We start from the raw sequence: 20,331 nt of genomic DNA on the forward strand, positions 1-20,331 counted from the left end.
GGTGGTTATTTCTTTCCACATTGGCCAAACCATCACTTTCCCCATACTGGCTAAACCACCTTCAAAAGAGGAAGAGCGGCTCCACCGTCTGGATCCAAAACGTGCGCTTTCCTTCTACTTGTATCGCACCAAACAATTCCGGGTGGACGACTAGCTCTCTGTTGGTTACATGGGTGCTAAGAAATCTTGGGCCATGCACAAACGTACCATCTCCAGGTGGGTCCTACTATGCATCAAAGCTTGCTATTATTTGGCAAAGAAGGAGCCTCCAGTGGAGCTGTGCGTCTATTCCATAGGGCGTCAGCAACTACTACTGCTTTGGGACGTGGAGTCCCTCTTAATGACATCTTTAAGGAAGCTACGTGGGCATCGCTGCACTCGTTCACCAAACACTATTGCCTGGATAGGCAAGTCCGGAGAGACAACTTCTTTGGCCGTTCTGTTCTCCAGAACTTTCTGATGTGAACTTGGTTCACAGACTTCCCTCCGGGGTTGGTATTTCTGGGGTATCTATTCTAAGGTAAGGAATCTATAACTTACAGATTCTTTCAGATTAACAAGTTACTTACCTTAGGTTAGTTATAGATTCTTTACCACCCCACCCATCCTCCCCGTTCTGCGAACTGACTTCTAGGGTTAAGGACTTCCTGTAAGGGCCCTAGCTTTGTGCACCAGTGGTCAGTGTCTTGCATGGCTCTGCGCTTTTGGCATGGTAAGTGGTGTACAGAACTGACGTCGGCAACGAACACGGAGTCGACCGACGCCACCTTCCAACTGCTGACGAAAAACTTTCCGCAGTCTGACACCTGGTGGTAATTCTAAGGTAAGGAATGTGTAACTAGCCTATATTTCTTATAGATATATCGTTCCTGAAGGTAAGTAACTTGTTCACCTGGTTTTGATATAGTGTAGGCTAGCAAGGTGAGCTAGTGGAATTCCTCAATGTGGGTAGTGATGTGGTCATATTTCTTGGCCGTGGATAAGACGTAATACTGCATATAGGATACCCTTAAGACGGGCCAATGTAGAATCTGGTAGGCATGGAACATAGCAATATCCCAAGTCTGACTCAAATAAACAAGGGCTTAAGCAGCAATTCTGATGTCTCTATATAAAAGGATGGATTTAACTTTCTTTAATAGAAATTTAAATTTTCTAGCCAATGTGCTTTTATCCAGGGTGAATCAAAGTGACTTGACAGGTGATAGTTTGAGTTTGAATCCATACAGGTCTAGTGATTCAGCCAGGTTTGGACTTCACATTACTTGGTCTTGGCAAATAACCGGTATTCAGTCTTAGTAGGGTTGAGTTTCAGATCCTGAAGAGTTGCAAGGATTTTTTTAAACAGTTAATTCGTAGGTGGTTATTTCTTTTAAAGCTCTAATATAAAAAAATGTATTAAGCCCATATTTGGTAGGTCAAACATTCATTATATGAAGTCTAAGTGGCTACTAGAGACCTAATATGAAATGATCTCAGGCTTTTAAAAGGCCGCTACCTGCAGAGCTATTCAAGTATTCACTGGATATAATTGTCATTTTTAAATCTTCACTGAAATTTCAAGTGACCAACCCTCCTGATCATTGATATCATGAGTAAATCACTAATAAGATCAGGAGCCTAAAGTTCAATAAAAGCAACCTAAAATATCTAATGTTATGAGCTAAGTGAATTTTTTTAAGCATTTAATGTTTGTCTCTATTTTCGTTACAATTTGGTTGCAGGGTACACCAGCTCTGTCTCAGACTGGCATTGCTGGAGACACAATGCTGAAAGGGTCAATCACCAGATTGTCCACTGAAGATCTCAGCAGCCCTGAGAAAGTCAGAGAAGAGGGTGCAGCCAAAGGTCAAGTTATTTATGAAGGCAAGAGCGGGCTCGTCATGTCCTATGACAGTAAGTGTATGTGTGTGGTCTAATAGCTATTAGAATTTAATACAAAAATACTTTGGAATGGTGTTGGTTTTACTTGCAGACCTTTTCTGATTGAGACATTTAGCCGCAGATTCCTTCCCTTTGAACTAGGCGTCATACTGGATCAATAAGATTTTTCTTAGCAGAACCCCTGTACCCCGTTGGTGGTGTCGATCGACTCTGCTTTACATCTTCAGCATCTTGTTCATCGTCGTGACGTCCGTGTCGTCAATATAACAGCCACTCCGGTACGCTGACCTCACTTCTTTTCTTACCGGGCCAGCCAGCGCAGATCTGTCGAAGAGAGCTACCCCCTGTTGTTTTTTTACATACTTTTTTGGTGTGTAGGATGTATAGTAAGAAGACCTTGGGGTTCAAACCGTTCGGCACCTGTCACGGTGCCATGTTGGTCACAGACTCCCACTTAGTGTGTCTCTGGAGCGCAACAACAACATGAAGTAGTGCTCCGATTGCTGGGCCATGGCGCCGAAAGCTATGAAGGAGCGGTCTTTAAAGCGGATTGTGGCTTGGCATCGGGCACCACGGAGGTCGCTTTGTCGATCTTGACCCCTGTCTAGGTCTCGGTTGAGAGGAAGGTTTGAGCACCTCTCCAGTGAATCGAAGTCCCCATCGTCTAAGTTGTCGTAGTCAGGGTAAGAGGCACCACAAACGAACACAAGTAGTCAAAGCGTGCTCCATGGAGCGGGTGTCTGGGTCAGCTCCTTGTTTCACTGTCTTCCCGGTTCCAGGAGCGACCCCCACCCAGTTTAAGCAGTTTTATGGCTCCATGTGTGCCATATTTGACCGGTCTTACTGTGCCGGCGCACCTTCGGGCCCTGCAGGCTTTGATGATGGCGCAGTCCCCGTGGGTTCTGCGGCTTTGGCCTCCAAGTGGACTCGTTCCTGGATTCAGACCAGCGCAGGACACTCATCCACAGTGACCTTCCCTGGCGCCTTGTCCACCGCCGAGGGTGTCGCCGGCGCCACCACCCCAGGCCTCATTCTCGATGACACTGAGCCGGTCGGGCATCCTCCGGCGTCGACTGAGCCATATGGCTCCATGCAATTAAGCCTGCCCTATTCTGAAGGGTTAGGAATGGATGAGGAGGATTGAGAGGGGAAGCAGGTTCCCTTAGAAATCCCGTAACCACAAGACATGGACTGGTATAGGGATCTGGGTGAGGTGATGCCAGTGGACTGGACACTTCCCCAGATTCTGGCATGCTGTCTCCACCTAACCTGGCTATGGAGGAGGGGGCATCATTTGCTATGGTGGTGCGGAGGGCTGCTGAGCCACAATACCTTCCTCATTTGCAAATCTTCCTAGTCCGATCACCCAGGATCATTCACGATCAGTCAGTGGCAGAATAAGCCATCATCATCACCACTGGCGAAACATCACCTTTGAAAGGTGGGTTTTGCAAATAGTCTGAGGGGCTACTCCCTCCCCATAGAGACTACCCCTCGATCTATGCCTCTATTTATTTTATTTCAAAGGTTTTATATAGCGCTACTGGACCCAAGAGTATAAGAGCGCTTTACAAGGATGGTGAACATAATGAGATAAATTTAACAATTACGCGAAAAAGAGTTACAGTATGATAATGCATTCAACAGGGCTAAGGGGGAAAAGAAACAGCGAGATAACATTAAGTGGAAAGTGAATATTATAAGTTAGGATAGAGAGGGGGTGAAGAGAGGGGGAGTGAGAAAAAATGAATGGATTGAGAGGGGGTGGGAAGAGCAGCGGACAAGGGAAGCGAGAGGAGTGGACATGTTCAGAGTCAGTAAGATTAGATACTCCAGTATTTGTTGAGAAGGAGTACTTTGAGTTCCTTTTTGAAGAGAGGGTAAGAGGGGTACACTCTAGTGTACAATCAACTGACGCAGGATCACTTTCCTCTACTACTCGAGGAAGTTAAAACTCTCTTGGCCAAGGGAACTATTGAGAGGGTTTCCGTGACAGAAATAGGATTGTGTTTGTTATTCTCGCTATTTTCTAGTTCCTAAGGAGGGAGGCCTTCGTCCTATCCTCAACCTCCGAGCCCTCAACTACTTCCTCAAAACAGAGAAGTACAAGATGCTCACCCTAGCTCAGGTCTAGTCTGCACTGGACCCTGGAGACTGGGTGGTAGCGCTAGACTTGCAGGATGCCTATTTTCATATCCCGGTCCTGCCTGCCCAATGTTCCGACCTGTAGTGTACGGTGGGCCGCAAGCACTTTCAGTTAGCGGTGCTCTTCTTCGGCCTCACTAGTGTCCCTCGGATGTCCACGAAGGTGATAGCGGTAGTCGCAGCCCATCAGCGGATTCCAGTCTTCTCCTATCTCGACCACTGGTTGTTGAAGGTGAGCTCATCCCAATCAGTCGTCTCCCTCCTCCAGACTACGGCGAACCACCTGCATTCACTGTGGTTCACTATCAGCATGCCAAGTCACACCTGACTCCCTCTCAGATGCTCCCTTTTATTGGGTTGGCTCTGCCAGCCAGGTACCTAGGGCCTGTGTTCTTTACCTTAAACTGTACAGTGTGCCTCCAAATTGGCAACTTTCTGGCCATATGCAAGTCCCTTGTAAAAGGTTCCCTAGGTACCAAGGGCTCTGTGACCAGAGAGGGCCTCTAAGGGCTGCAGCACTTATTGTGCCTGTAAGAAAGTGGCTCTGTATATAGTGCACCAAGGTAAGGTACAGTGTGCCCAGAGTCCACAGTCCCCAGAGGTATGGCAGAGGTTAAAGTTAGATAGAAACTTACTCTCTAAAGTAGTAGCTTGGTCGAGCAGTAAGTCAGTATCAGCGGACAGTGTAAAGCATTTGTTGTACACACTCAGTCAGCAAATGGTCTCTCACTCTCGAGAACTGAAGTCATAGCCAATTGTTTTGTGTATATAAAAATATATTTTATTTTCAAACAAGTATGTATAAAAATACTTTCTCAGAATGAAATGCTACAGTTGAATACTTTCAAATAGCAGTAGACTTTTAAATGCAATAGATACAGTTGTTGCAATATGCAACACAAGTTAAACACAATTATAACATTGAGCTCAATAGGAAGTTTTAAGTAAATGCAATAAAATCACTTTACATATGTTTTTCTTACTCAGGGCTGGATCCTGGAATCAACCCTAGTGCATTTCCTGTAAACAGTTGAAAGAAATCGTTTGTTACACAGGCGCTTTTTATGGAATATTTGTATGTTTTGGGAAAATTGGCAGAAGAAATTTTGTTCAAAACCAAGCAATGTTATCCTATGGGAGGAAATCAGGTTATCAGACAATCACAGTTGTAATGACTTTTTAGGGTCAGTGTGGGCACAAAGATCCAGCACTGGGATCTCTTCTGGTAACAGGTGAGTAATTTCGTTTTCGTCAATCAGATAATTTTTAAGGTATATTTCAAAGTTTCAAAACTCGACACTTAGAAGAATTTCCAAGTGGAACCCAGTCAATGTTACCCTGTGGAGAAAATCAAGTTATCGGTCTTTGGGTAAGTACTCGACAGGTTCTGGGGTAAGACTCAGGTGTCTCCCAGGGTCAGGTAGGTACAGTTGTTACACCTTCAGCGGCACAAGGGCAGCCGGGTGCAGAGTGAGTAGTCCCAATGTTAGCCTATGGCGGGCAGGGGGCCTTTAGTTGGTGGCTTCTAGCAGGCAGGCCACGCGGCTGTGGGAGCTGAGCTACTGGTCACTTACACAGGGCAAGTGGGGAAGTAGGATAGGACAGATGCTGCACTTCCAGTGGCACTTGGGTGGCTGGGTGTAGAGTGCTTTTGGGCCGTCGGGCGCCCAATGTATTTCAATGGGAAAGCTGCAAAACGAACAAAGGCTGCAACCTCGGGACGGAGATTCTTCAGGTACGACCACTACTTCGATAGGTAAGTTGTGAAGATGTAGGTTAGGTAGCCACCCAGGAGTTGGACACAGGGGTGCCGGGTGCAGGGGTGTCTTGGTGTCAGGAAATCCTACCCTCGGCTGGTCGCGGTTGGATGGGTCCCTGGTTGTGAGGCTGGATCGTCGAGGAGAGTCCTTGGGGGGCTGGATTTGTGGTCAGTCGCCGGGGGACGTCCTCGTGGTCTTTGTTCACTCAGGCACAGGCCGGGCTCAGCAGGTGCAGAGTGTGCTGGATTCGCGGTTGCTAGCTGGCACCAGGGTTGTTGCTGTTTGAGCAGAACCACTGCTCTTGGGAGTCCCAGTCTTTGGATGAGCAAGGCAGTCGGGTCCTCCGGGGTTTTCGAGGTTGCTGACCACAGGAGACGCTGGGATTTAGCAGGAGCAGGTTCGAGGGTCGACAGGCCTGTAGGGCTGGGGCCAAGTCACATGGTGTCGTCCTCTTGTTAGCAGCAGCACGGCAGGTCTTCTTTCTTCTTGTTTCGGAATCGGGATCTGAGAAAGGAAGGTTCAGGGTGCCCCATAATTCTAAATGTAGGGGCGTTACAGGTAGGGCAAGGACAGAGACCAACGGGTGTGAGAAGTTGGCCTGATATGCAGTGCTCACTATTCTAGTGATCACTATGTATCAGTCCAAACAATCCTTATTGATGATTGGTTGTAAGTCAACCTTATAGACCAGCTATCCTAGTAGCATGGATACGAGCAGTCTAAGGCTAAGACTCTAGAGGGCGTGTTAAGCCAGCTGTTTTACCATCACATTACCCCTTGAACACCAAGTGAAAGGACACCACACAAGTTGTTATGAAAATAAACAGATATTTATTTATAACAATACTACCCTGAACTCTTTGAGTCAGGGAGCTAAGCACATAACAAAACTCTTAAGAAAATACTTTAAGTCGCACAATTTACACAAATGCCCTAGGGGCACGAAAAACCATATACACAGTAAGTGGAATGCGAACTTGCTAGCAGGTAAGTAATACTTTTCTAGACTCAGGAATCGCTAGGCCTACAATTCTAAACACTGGGATTAGATGCAGGAGGCCTGTGGACGTTGTGTGCAGAGTGGGAACTCTCACGCGTAAGGCGGGAAAAAGTCTATGGAGGCTAGCATTTGCAAAGTTACTGTTCACGGGCGAACCCGACTAGGTGGGTCGAAAACAAGAGTGGATCCGAACACTTAGGGTGTTGGACTATGCTGGAGCACCGGAGTACTCAGGTTACCTAGCCCAGGGGCTGCGGCTGCATAGGGTTGAAGTTGCGTCGGAAACCCTCGTTGAAGATCCAGGAGCCTGAAGAAAGAAGTTGCTGGCAGGCGACCAGTGAAGAAGTTCGTGGTGTTCCAAGCCTGGATCAGGGAAGAAGAAAGACCTGAAAGCAGAGGGGACCAAGTTCTGAATCACTAGCCAGTGATTAGATGGGCACCAGGGTGGCACCGGACGAAGTCACCTCGACCAGGTGAGTGGGCGCTGCTGGGCTCTGCAGTCTCTCGGACCAGGAGGCGTTGTCGGCGACCAGGATGGAGGTGCGAGCTGTCCCACGAAGGTTCTTGCTGTCGACGTCGCTGGACCCAGGATTGGGCAACAAGTCTTGGCAAATGCAAGGCCCACGCGGTGGACCTAAAATGGCGTCTTGAGTGGACCAGGCGGGTCCAGGGTGCTCCTCTTTTGGAGGGGAGCAAGGGCTAGTCTGGAGCAACCAGAACAGCAGTGTTTGTCGTCGTGGAGCGTCGTGAGAGGGCCACTAGCCAACGGGCAAGCGACCTGGACAACGCGGTTGGCAGCAAAGAGCAGAAGGGCCCCACGCAGATCTCGTGGATGCAGGGGGGCTGAACTTCGGTGCTGGAGCTGCTCAGGGTCGGGGCTTCTCTTACCCCAAAGCACTCAGTCGAGGGTCACTCGGGAGTCGTGCTGGACAAGCGTCGTGCAGTTCTGAAGATGGCCGGTCCCTCGAGGTCTCGTCGCACCCACGGATCACAGCTGGGCTGATGATGTAGGTTGAGGTCAGAGGTGCCAGGGAAGTCGGTTCTCGTCGTGCTGGAGCAGTCTTGATCCGAAGGAGAGACTGGCAGCAAACCGCGATGCTTGGTTGGTGCCTGCTGCTGCAGGGTGACTACTCCTTAGTCACAAGGGAGAATCTTGGGAAGAAGTCTTGAGTTCCTTTCGTGGAAAGTAGTTTCAGGATTCAAAGATGATCTGATTTGGAAGGGGGCCAGTTCCTACCTTTATCCTGAAAAAGGGGGCTGGCACGCGACTAGGTCCTGCCCTATGGGTGGGACCAGGAGGGGGGTGGTTACACCCCTTTCCTTTGGCGGGCTTTCCCCAGATCAGGTGCTGGAGTGCCCCTGGAACTGGTTCCAGCCGGCCTATGCACAGTGAGCACCGGGGTGCCACTTGCAATCACCTTCCTCTAAAGCCCTGCCTACCTAGGATACACAAAATCCTGTCTGGGACGGTGCTGGCACCGCCCCTGACAGGAAACCCTTTGTCCTTGCCTTCTGCTCTGGGAGGACTCCCAGCAGCAGGAGGGCAGACTTGTGTCTCGGTGGCAGCATCCATTTTGTGAAGCTAAGGCTATGTTTGACTTTAACCGGGGTTACAGGTTACATACATGTCGTGTCCCTCTAGAAGGGTGGAATGCTAACCCCGTCGCCAGAATTGGCGAGGGGTTAGTATTCCAATTCGTATGACACCTTACTCGACATGTTTTGATAAAGCGATACCAGAGTTGGCATATAACCGCGAGGATTATAATGCACTTAAGAGTATATGGTATGCGATATCATGGAAACGGCTAAGGGATGGATCCCGAAAGCCGCAGACAGGCTCAGCTCATGCCAGAGCACTATCTCTCATGATTCCAAGCACTCTGCCTTCAGGATTGTCAAGGCCTGCCATAGGAGTGACTGATAGGAGATCTGTGTGTCCATTTTAGGTTTAGATATAGGAATACTATATCTAAAGCAAAGGGTGAGTACACCACCTTGCCCCCAGCTGTCAAGCAGCCAGTTGTGTCTGTTTGGTTAGTCAGTCCAGGGGTGGCATAATACATGCTGCAGCCCCTGGGAGACTTCTGGGTACACCTCAGCCCTGGGTACAGGGACTTAGAGAGGGGCCCAGTGCCAATTCAGTACCTGGCTACAATTTGCAATAGAGAGAACAGCTAGGCTGTGGGTCTGATTAGCAGGCCCACAGCCAGGGGAAGTCGTAAACCAGTGAAGCAAAAAGCAAAAATCTGGGTGATCATAGGATTGCAGACCCTACTCTCCTACAACGGGTTCCTGTCCTGGGATGAGTACACCCCTATCCTGCCACTCTCCAGTGGTAGGGCGGCAGGAGCCTATCTCTGATTGGGTAGGGCTCCGCATTCTCAAAATGGCGAGAGCCTGGAGTTGTGCTTTACCTTGCCTCCCCCACCTGAGGGGTGGGGTTGGCAGAGGCTGGCCCACCCCCTTTCCTCACTTTGGTTTTCCCACTTGTCCCGCCAGAGTGGGGGTCAGAACCGGTGGGGGCCAGTTGCTGAGTACAGCAAGTGGCCTGGAGAAGCTCACAAAGGCGGCATGCCTTTGAAGCTTCCCCGCCCATCCTTGGGGAGGAGGCCTAGCACCTCACCCCAGGATGTGCATTGTTGCAGGCACACGAGAGTGGATGGCTCTCTACCCAGGGGTCCAGCAACATATCTGCTGGGTGGCAGCCTAGGCAGCCTCTCAGTCAGGATGCTGGTTGTGGGATAGGTTCAGGGGGCAACGCTAAGTTGCCCTCTGTTGTGCACTTTACATTAAATCCCACACTGGCATCAGTGTGGATTTAATGTGCTGAGAAGTTTGATACCAAACTTCTCAGTATTCAGTGTAGCCATCATGGTGCTGTGGAGTTCGTGATGAAGACCTTCCACCACCATATACTCTTAATGGCAGCACTGTACTTACAGTGCCCAGGAATGGACCTGGGTACTGTAGCACGCCCAGCTAGAGGGGTGACTGAGGTATGCCAGGGCAGTGTGTTGTGGGCATGGCACACAGGGATGTGTGCCATGTTGACTCTTTGCTACGTTCTGCACCAGGACACTCAGCCTGCAAAGGCAGTGTGTGTGTGTCAGGGTACAGAGCCTCTAAGGGTGGCACAATAAGTACTGCAGCCCTACGGGGCCTTCCCTGGTCACAGTGCCCTGGGTACCTAGGGTACCATTTACCAGGGGCTAACCTGTGGCCAGAGATGCCAATTGGGTTTAGGTTTCAGTACAGTTTTAGGGAAGGAACACAGGCCCTGTGTACCTGATTGGCAGGAGCCCAGGGCACACTCAGTCAAAGCAGATCAGCAATTCCAAAAAGTGGGGGCATACCATGCAAGAAAGATGGCACTTTTTTACAGTGCCACCCTTAAATGTCCTGTACCTTAACACACACCCACATACACAGCTATTGCAGGCTGCAAGTTCTGATGCAGAAAAAAGTGAAGAGTCGACATGGCACACAGCCGTGTTCCATGCCTACAACCCACTGCAAATGGCATAGGTCAGCCACCCCTGTAGCTGGGTGCACAATGCCACTGGCGAGGGTACAGGTGCATGAGCCCTGTTCCCCCACAGTGTCTAAGTCTATTCTTAGACATTGTAAGTGCAGTAAAGCCATAAAGAGTATAAGGTCTGGGAGTTTGTCTTTACGAACTCCACAGCACCACAATGGCTTTACAGAAATCTGGGAAGTTTGGTATCAAAAGTCTCCGCACATTAAACCCACACTGATGCCAGTGTGGTATTTAATGGAAAATGCACTCAGAGGGCATCTTAGAGATACCCCCTGAAAAACAGCCTAACTCTAGTGTCCTGGCTTACTGGTTGCTCACCAGCTGCCACCCCCAGACATTTTCTGGATCCTTAGGTTGAGAGCCTCCCGCTTGCAGAGCCTTGAAACAAAGCACATCCAGGGCAGAGGTGCCAAGACTCCTCCCCCAGAATGGGCAGATTCCACGAAGTGGAAACTTCAAAGGCTTGCCGCCTTAGTGAGCTGATCAAGCGACTTGCTGCTTCCAGCAACAGGCCCCCACCGGCTTCTCACCCCCCCCTTTGGGTGTGAGAATCAACAGGAAAACAAAGATAGGAGAAGAGTTGTGCCCACCTTTGCCAACCCCACCCCTCAGGAGGGAGAGCTGAGGTGAAGCATAACTCTCAGTCCCTGCCATCTTGAAGATTGGGGACGGGGGTGGGGGCGGCAGCCATCCAGAGTGAGGATTATGTCCCCCTCCCATTGGAATGTGGCATAATAGGGGTGTACCCACCTCAAAGAAGGGACCCATTGGTCCCAACCTGTACCTACCTGAAATGCCCCTGTATCTAGTATTTAGGGGCAACCCCAAAGCTTGCCTCCTCAGACAAGAAGAGAGTAGAAGTTGGGAAGAGCTGTGCTGAAGGCAGAAGAGGACACCAACTGCCTTGGCTCCCAGACCTACCAGCATGTCCGGCCTCGACCTTCTCCAGCGGAATCCCAGCGTGTTCTGCGGCCAGCAGCACCCCAGAGCACCTGCCCTGCCTTCACTTAAGAGTTTGTGTCCCATGCTCACCGGATTTGCTTACCAACAGACTCTGAACTCCTGATGAATTTGCAAGTCTGCACCCATGCCCACGGCTCAAGTTCGAGTGGCTCAACACCACAAGGAGGTCTCCCTGGTGATCCTGACCTGGGATCTGGTGATCCTTGACCTACCTCAAGTCTCCCGACGACGCATGCCGCACCTTTCTGGAGGATCCATGCGACCAGAGCTGGTAAGGAAAATCCGATGCCAAAAGACACCCCCAACCACCACCCCACCCCCTTTGCCCTCAACCTTGTGGCCTGCTTGTGAGCAGCCAACAACCGGAGGCCCACTATCCCCCATTGCCTTGGCACTCTGCACCCAGCCACCCTAGTGCCCCTGAGGGTGCTCTTGAAGTGCATCCTTGACCCTGGAGGAACCCTTGTTCTAACCCTAGACATCCAACTCCCAAAACCAAGTACTTACCTGTAAACCGATAACTGCATTTCCTCCAATAGGATTGCATTGGCTGCTTTTCTGTCAAAAGGGTTACAAGTGTGGAGTTGGACATTCTATGAAAAGTCTTACAAGTGTGTTCTGATAAATTGCATTTCATACCTTTATCCAGGAAATGTCCCAGTGTGGTATTTAGGTATATAGTAAGAAAAGTAATCTGAAAAGTAATCCAACAAACTACTCACAAGTTAATTACTAAGTGACTGTATAGTAATTTCAATTGTTTATGAACATTTGACTTACCTGTAACCAAACCAATTGTATTCAACTGCATTTCAACTGTATTCAGCTGCATTATTCTTGCAAAGTACTGTTACGCTTACCTGTGCCAGGCCTTGCTTGGTTCTCGAAATAAAATACAACTAAATAATATTTTTATAACAAAGAATTTCGTCTGAGTTCAGTCTTTGAGTGTCTGACATTTTTTCTTGCCCGAGTGTCTACAATAAATGCCTAACTCAGATAAAGCCTAACTGCTTGCCCACACTACCACTAATAGAGAGTAAGGTATTTATTTTACCTCTGTAAGCCTTTGGGGTACCGCTGGATTCCGTGCACACTATATTTACATTGGTATAGTATATACAGAACCAACTACCTACTACAGTGCAGTTTCAGCCCTATCCTCCCTAACAGCGAGTCCAGGATATTCAGGCCATGATACCAATGTTTCAGCCTCTATCCTGGATTTTGGTGAGGATGACTCTGAGGCCTTTGAGCCTCATCGCTTTCTGCATCCTTCTAGTGGACCATGCAAGGTGGCGCATTGTGGCTCTACAGTGGGACCTTAAGTTCCAATGGGCACAGCATTGAGGAAATCTCACTGACCTAGTACGGATCTCGGAGGGCAGTGCGAAAGAACTGCAGCGTTGGATAGAAAAATTGGGTCAGAAGTAGACCCCTCTCCCTTACCCACCCAGATCCCACAGTAGTGACAATGCACCTCTGCTGGGATGGGGCAGGACTCTGGTCTCCGGCGGAAGCCAGTTTCCATATCACCCTGTTGGAGCTTCAGGCGATCCGATTGGCACTCAAAGCCTTTTTACTATCCATCAAGGGAAGGCTAGTTCAGGTGTTCACGGCTAACTCTACTGCCATGTGTTACTTCAGCAAACAAGACGGAATGGGGTCGTGGACTCTTTCAAGAGGCCCTGCGCCTCTGGACATGGCTGGAACAACAGAACATTTCCCTGGTGTTTGAACATCTGGCCGGTTCCCTGAATGCCAGAGCAGAAAAACTCAGCCAAAGGTGCCTTGCGGACCACGAGTGGCGTCTCTGTCCTGAGGTGGCACAGGGGCTCTTCAGCGGTGGGGAGAGCCTTGGTTAGATCTGTTTCTCTCTGAAGAGACGACGCAATGTCAGCAGTTTTTCTCGTTGGAGTTTCCAAGGTGGTTCTTGGACACTTTTCGTCGTGAGTGGAGCTCAACCCTCCAGTACGCCTTTCCGCCCATACCACTCCTGCCCAGAGTGCTGAAGAATATCAGGAGTGACCGGGCACAAGTTATTCTTGTCGCTCCGTATTGGGACGGAAAGTTTGGTAGGATAGTCTGCCAAATCAGGGGAGGGTCTTCCATCCGAACCTGTCCACTCTCCGCCTTCTTGGGTCCAGTTGAGCAGCGACAGTTGACAGCTTTTGACCTTCCTCCTGAAGTCTGCAAGTTTATTCTGGCATCCCTCCACGAAATTGGTATACGCCTGCCGATGGAACACATTTTGTAAATATTGTACGGAACCTTCTATTGACCCCGTATCTCCCTGCCAGATATCCTCCTGTTTATCCTTTCCCTGGCCCAGCAGGGTTCTGCTTTGGGCACTTTGATGGGCTACCTTTCGTCCCTCTCTGCTTTTCTTCGACTGCCAGATCAGCCTTCACTTTTTGAGTCCCCTCTGATGCAGAGATTTTTTAAGCGGTTATCCCACTTGTTTCCCCCTTCTCCTTTTCTTTGCCACATGGGACCTTAATTTGATCCTTACTTTCTTGATGTGCGCACCGTTTGAGCCGATGCACAATTGTCCTCTATGGTTGCTCACTATCAAAACAGCTTTTTTGGTGGCAATTACCTCTGCCAGAAGGTTGAGCAAACTACAGGCACTGTTGTCACAGCCTCCTTACCTGACAGTTTTCCCGGGCAAAGTGGTACTAAGAACGAGGGCCTTCTTTTTGCCCAACTCCCTTTCATCTGGGACAGTCCATTACTCTGCCGGCTTTCTATGCATCTCCACATCCTTTCAAAGAAGAGGAGCTTCTCCACCATCTGGACCCAAAAAGAGCGCTAGCGTTCTATCTTGATCTCGCAAAAGTGTTCCTGGTGGAGGACCACTGGATTCTCGGGGAATATCCAAAACACACTTACGGACATGCCCTTTGATGGCCGTCGCCTCTTCGGCGACAAAGCAGACCACGCGTTGGAGCGGTTTAAAGACTCACAGGCTACGGTCAAGTCCTTGTGGCTCTCCGCAGACCGCCCTCCTATGCATGCTGCTTTTCGCTCCTTTTGTGGCACCGGAAGGGGCGCCCTGCAGCGTTCGCAACATAGCCACAAGCCTGTGCAGCAACCATCCCAGCGCGGACGCAGGTTCCGCCATGGCGGACCAAGGGGCCCGCTGGCGGGTCAGTCCACCTCCACACCTGCCAAACCTTCCTAGTCCAAACTTTCAGGCTCATCAGATGCCAGTGGGCGGCAGGCCTCGCCATCACCTCCCCCACTGGCGCACCATCACATCAGACAGGTGGGTTTTAGAAATAGTCCAAAGGGGCTACTCCCTCCCCTTCGAGACCACCCCTCCAGCAATGCCACCTCAATACCACTGCATGTCAGGGGATCACTTAGTGGTTCTTCAGCAGGAAGTTGCGGTCCTCTTGGCCAAGGGGGCCATCGAGCGCGTTCCGACGCAAGGAGTAGGTCGTGGTTGCTATTCCCACTAATTTCTGGTGCCAAAGAAGGACAAGGGCCTGCGTCCTATCTTAGATCTCCGGTACGTAAATCGCTTCCTCCGCAAAGAGAAGTTCAAGAGGCTCACTTTGGCTCAGGTATTGTCTGCTCTCGACCCACAAGACTGGATGGTAGCGATGAACTTGCTGGATGCTTACTTACACATCCCAGTCCTGCGGGCTCACCGGCGTTTCCTGCGGTTCACGGTAAGCCACGAGCCTTTTCAGTTTACTGTGCTCCCCTTTGGCCTTACCAGCGCCCCTCGGGTGTTCATGAAAGTGATGGCGGTGGTTGCAGCTCATCTACGCAGATCAGGGATTTCAGTCTTCCCTTATCTTGATGACTGGTTGTTGAAGGCGTGCTCGCCCCAGACAGTAGTCTCCCACCTCCAGACTACAGCCGACCTCTTGCCTTTGCTGGGGTTCTCCATCAATGTGCTGAAGTCTCACCTGATTCCCTCTCAGAAGCTCCTCTTCATCGGTTCTGGACACGGCGCAGTTTCAGGTCTGTCCTCCCGAACAGCGAGTTTGGGCTCCGATTCCAATTTTTCAGCCCTTGTCCTGGGTTTTGGTCAGAGTGACCCTGAGGCAGCTGGGTGTCATGGCCTCCTGCATCCTGCTGATCAATCATGCCAGATGGCATATGCGGGCTCTGCTGTGGGACCTTAAGTCCCAGTTGGCGCAGCATCACGGTAACCTGTCCAATCACGTCCAGATCTTGGAGAGCTCTGCACAACAGTTGCAGCGGTGGCTCACGGAAAGGCATTGGGTCGACAGCAGACCCCTCTCCCAACCCTAACCGGAGTTCACAGTAGTGGCGAATGCGTCCCTCCTGGGATGGGGTGGCCTCATGGGAGAGGCGAAAATCAGAGACCACTGGTCTCCGGCGGAGTCCTAGCTCCATATCAACCTTCTGGAGCTTCAGGCCATCTGACTTGCACTGAAGGCATTCCTTCCCAGGGAGAGTGGTGCAGGTGTTCACCGACAACACCACAGCCATATGGTACTGCAACAAGTAAAGCAGGGTGCGGTCGTGGACCGTATGACAGGAGGCCCTGCACCTCTGGACTTGGCTGGAACATCAGGGCATTTTCCTGGTGGTTCAACACCTGGCAGGTTCTCTGAACGCCAGGGCGGACGAATGCAGGTGCATGGTGGATCACGAATGGCATCGGTGGTACAAGGTCTCTTACGGCAGTGGGGAGAGCCTTAGTTAGATCTATTTGCCACCAAAGACAACGCACAATGTCAGCAGTTCGGCGCGTTGGAATTTCCAAGGCGGCACTCGCTCGGCGACGCTTTTCTTCGCGAGTGGAGTTGCTGTCTGTTGTACACCTTTCCGCCTATACCATTTCTACCCAGAAATGGTGCTGAAGAAGATCTGGCGCAACCGGGCCCACGTTGATCTTGTGGCCCCGGACTGGGCTCGAAGAGTTTGGTATCCCGAGCTACTCAGTAGGAGCATCGATCCTCCGATCAGACTGCCTCTTCAGGAGGATCTTCTGTTGCAGCATCAGGGGAAGGTCCTCCACCCGAACCTGTCCAGCCTCCACCTCTTTGCGTGGAGATTAAACAGCAGCAGTTGATTCATTTCTACTTGCCTCCTGAAGTTTGTGATGTCATTCTGGCAGCCAGGCGTCCCTCCACTAAGGTGGTATACGCCTACAGGTGGAACAGATTTGTGGCATGGTGCACAGCATAGGCTGTGGATCCCCTTTCTGCCCCTCTTTCTGAGGTCCTTTTGTTCCTTCTCTCTTTAACCTGGCAGGGCTCTGCTCTGGGCACGATCAAAAGTTATCTTTCTGCCATTTCAGGCTTTCTCAGGCTCCCTGATCAGGCTTCTCTTTTCAAGTCCCCTGTTGTGAAAAGATTTCTCAAAGGCATTACACCTTTTCCCTCCTATTCCGTTTGTGATGCCGCAGTAGGACTTGAATCTGGTTCTTACTTATGTCATGTGGGCTCCTTTTGAGCCCCTTCATAACTGTCCTCTTCATCTGTTGACTTTAAAGACTGCCTTCCTTTGTTGTCGGTCCATCCGGTAAGGTTGGGCTCATGCCCCGTCCTTCCTTTTTGCCTAAAGTTGTTACAGCCTTTCACATTGGGCAGACTATTACCTTGCCCACCTTCTTTCCGCCTCCGCATCCTTCCAGGGAGGAAGAGAGGTTCCACCGTCTGGACCCAAAACGTGCGCTTTCATTTTATCTCAACCGCACACAGCAGTTCGGGGTGGATGACCAACTCTTTGTTGGCTATGTTGGCATCAAGAAAGGTCGAGCGGTGCATAAGACGACTGTCTCCTGCTGGGTTGTCTTATATATCAAAGCCTGTTACTCTAGCATGATGATGGTTCTATTCATGTGCATTGTATAGCATATCACGGTTACATACATTTTCACAGGTTCGCCCCTGACGAAAGGACAGGCAGTCCCGAAATGCCATGGGCTGGATTTTTAATCCTCAATCACCGTTCAATTGCGCATTATATATTTTGAATGTAAAAAGTATCTGAAAGAGACACGTTGGTGATAGATTCTTTACCTTAGAATATCCCTAGGCGTCCGATTGAATCCGGAAAGTTTTGCTTAGCAGTACCCTTGCGCGTCAGTAGGTGGTGTCCTGCAGCTCCGCGTCTGTCATTGGCGTGGTCAGTGCCAAGATGACGTAAAGGAGAGTACTTAGGCACCACCCATGCATGCTGACGTCAGTTTTTTCTTTTTCCGCGCAAGTAAGCGCAGATCCGGATTGAGCACGTACCTTGGCCTCTTTTTGACCACTATTTTGATACTTTTGTCTCCCCACTTTTCTCTTGGTGCACGTAGTGCCCCTCTTTGATGTGAGCCTGTTGGGTATTGCACCGCCGAGCCAACGAGGAGCAGCCCATATGATGAAGCATGACACCTGAAAGGGTGTGTGAGGGCATTATATCCAACAAATGGATGCCCAACTGTAGATCTCAGTGAGACCCAGTGGCATCCAGACAAAGTGTGACTCGTACATCCTTCCTCTGAGGAACGGCACAGCACTCCTTGTTTTGATGACTTGATTGGGGCATACGCTTGTGCTGGACCTCCCACTCCTGAGCAGTGGAAATTGCCCCCCTTCTCTCCCCCTTGTTGAACACAGCCCTATTTTAGTTCTCACGCAGCTAAACACCTATCTCATTTCCCAATCCTTTCAGGTGGTTTCACTCCAGGATATCTCACGTCTCAATCCAGGGGATTTCATGGCCACTCTCAAAGATGCGTATTTTCACATACCCATTCACCCAGCGCAAAGGAGGTTTCTTCGATTTACAGTAGCCAAGAGCCACTTTCAATTCAGGGTTTTATCCTTCAGACTTCGCTCTGCCCCAAGGATCTTTACCAAGGTGCTGGCACCGGTGGCAGCTTTCCTACGGAAACATCATTTTCAGGTCTTCCCAGACCTGGACGACTGGTTGCTGAAGGCCCCGTCCAGGGAGGCTGCGAGACAAGCAGTCAACACATGTACAAACCTATTCCAAAATTTGGGTCTTACTCTCAACAGAGAGAAGTCATCTCTAATCCCGTCCAGGACGGCGAGTTTCCTGGGGGCCATTTTGGACACAACTCTCAACAAGGCATTTTCATCTCTAGAAAGGCAGGAAAAACTGCAATCCATGGCGCTGTTATTGAGAAAAAGAAAATGTCTTTCAGTACGCCGTTACAAATCCCTTCTGAGAGTGATCTCTTTATGCCAGAGATGCCAATTGGGTATTTTGTTTCAGCATAGTTTTTCTTTTTAGGGAAGGAACACAGGCCCTGGGTACCTGATTGGCAGGGACCCAGGGCACACTCAGTAAAGCACATCAGCAGTTCAGAAAAAAGTGGGGGCATACCAAGGCAAGAAAGATGGCACTTTCTCACATTAAACTTATGCGTTCTCCATGCAAACCTTTACATAGTTGTCCTTTCAGACTACTCACTTTCAGGGTATTTTTTCTAGCGGCTGTAACGTCTGTTCAAGTTCGTGAGTTGCAGGCCCTTAAAATTAAGCCCTCTTTAATGACTTTCTATGCAGATAAGTTGGTTTAGAAAACAAGGGCTGTTTTACTGCCAAAAATGGTACACCATTCCACTTCAGCTAGTCCATCACTCTTCTACGTTCTATCCTTCTCCACACCCATCTAAAGAGGAGGAAAGGCTTCATCGATTGAACCCAAAAATGGTTGTTGCCTTTTATGTGGACAGAACTTGTGATCTCTGGGTGGATGATCAGCTGTTTGTTATATATGTGGGCAAAATGAAAGGAAAAACAGTGCATTAATGGACTTCGTTACGATGGATCATCCTTTGCTTTATGATCTGCTACGCAATGGCTCACAAAGTACCTCCTGAAGTTATTAGAGCTCATTCCTCTAGAGCGAAGTCTTCTACTGCTTTAGCAAGGGGTGTTCGTGTATTTGTCATCTGTAAAGCAGCAGCTTGGGCCTCCCTCCACACTTTTACAATGCATTATTGCTTACACTTCAAAGTCAGGGGTGGTGGTCACTTTCTGCATTCTGTTTTGCAAGATTTATTGGTATTGGCAGACAGTCAGCCACCGCAGTGTGTGGGACTGCTTGATTCTATTTAAGAGGTGAAGAATCTGCAGATAGATGTATCCATCAGAAGAACAAGTTACTTACCTGCAGTAGTGCTTGTTCTGGTGGATACAGTGTCTACCTGCGGATTCCTCGGTGACCCACCCACCTCCCCTTTGCTTGTCTGAATATACCAAGCCGAAAGCTATTTGGATATTATGTATTCTTTGCACATTTCATACGTACATCTATCTTTGTTATTAAACTTGGTAATATGTAATTGCATTTGTGATGTTGGTTTCACCCATTTACCTCGAAGGGACGAAAAAAATGGGTGGAATCTGACATCAGCAGGCCAAGGAGGACTTCTAATGGCTCCAGTTTCATACGCCAGAGCTGCGAGCTGAGTCATGGGCATTGTGACGTTCTCATGGGATAGCTGTCACTTTGTGGTGGAATGCTGGTGCATTGGGATATTCAAAAGGTGAGGAATCTGTAGGTGGATACTGTATCCACCATAAAAAGCGTTACCGAAGGTAATTAGCTTGTTTTTTGCTGTAAGGAGGATTCCTAGCTTGCAACCCAGTCATTTATTTATTAACTTTTCAGCCTTCGATGAAGTAGTTTTGTAATATGGATTTGTTAAAATTCTAGTCCTCTTTTTGAGAAAGTACTCTAATTTGCTTGATAGACATTACCCGTACAGCAGAGAAGCAAAATCTGAGTAGTTGGTTCTACAATGAAAGGCGGAAAAAGGAGGCTTTTTGTGAGAGCTAGAGCAGAAATGTTGGAAAATATTTGAGCCACCTACGTTTCAATGAAAATTAGTGTGACTGGCTACTAAATGTGAATTAATATGCCAGTATTTTTGGGGCATTTATTAACAAAATACAAAAATACTGGTTGGTCCTCTTTTTTAGGTCGAGCGACCTATCTCCATGCGCATTGAGCGGGAGCGAGATATATAGGGGCTTAAACAGACTTTACCTAGACTGGCGATTTGATGCTGTGCCCGTGCGCTTTTAGGT

General features: G+C 49.3%; 1 protein-coding gene across 15 annotated transcripts in view; it reads left to right on the plus strand.

Moving 5' to 3' along the window:
* Positions 1-20,331, plus strand: part of NCOR1 (nuclear receptor corepressor 1) — a 1,934,049-nt gene that overhangs the window by 1,262,186 nt on the left and 651,532 nt on the right. For all 15 annotated transcript variants that reach the window (XM_078679968.1, XM_078679976.1, XM_078679969.1 and 12 more), the window contains one exon: positions 1,725-1,896. In XM_078679968.1, the coding sequence (XP_078536094.1) occupies positions 1,725-1,896 (172 nt within the window). The remainder of the gene's footprint in view (positions 1-1,724; positions 1,897-20,331) is intronic.

Source organism: Lissotriton helveticus, chromosome 3_1 (assembly GCF_964261635.1).
Source record: "Lissotriton helveticus chromosome 3_1, aLisHel1.1, whole genome shotgun sequence".
NCBI lineage: Eukaryota > Metazoa > Chordata > Amphibia > Caudata > Salamandridae > Lissotriton > Lissotriton helveticus.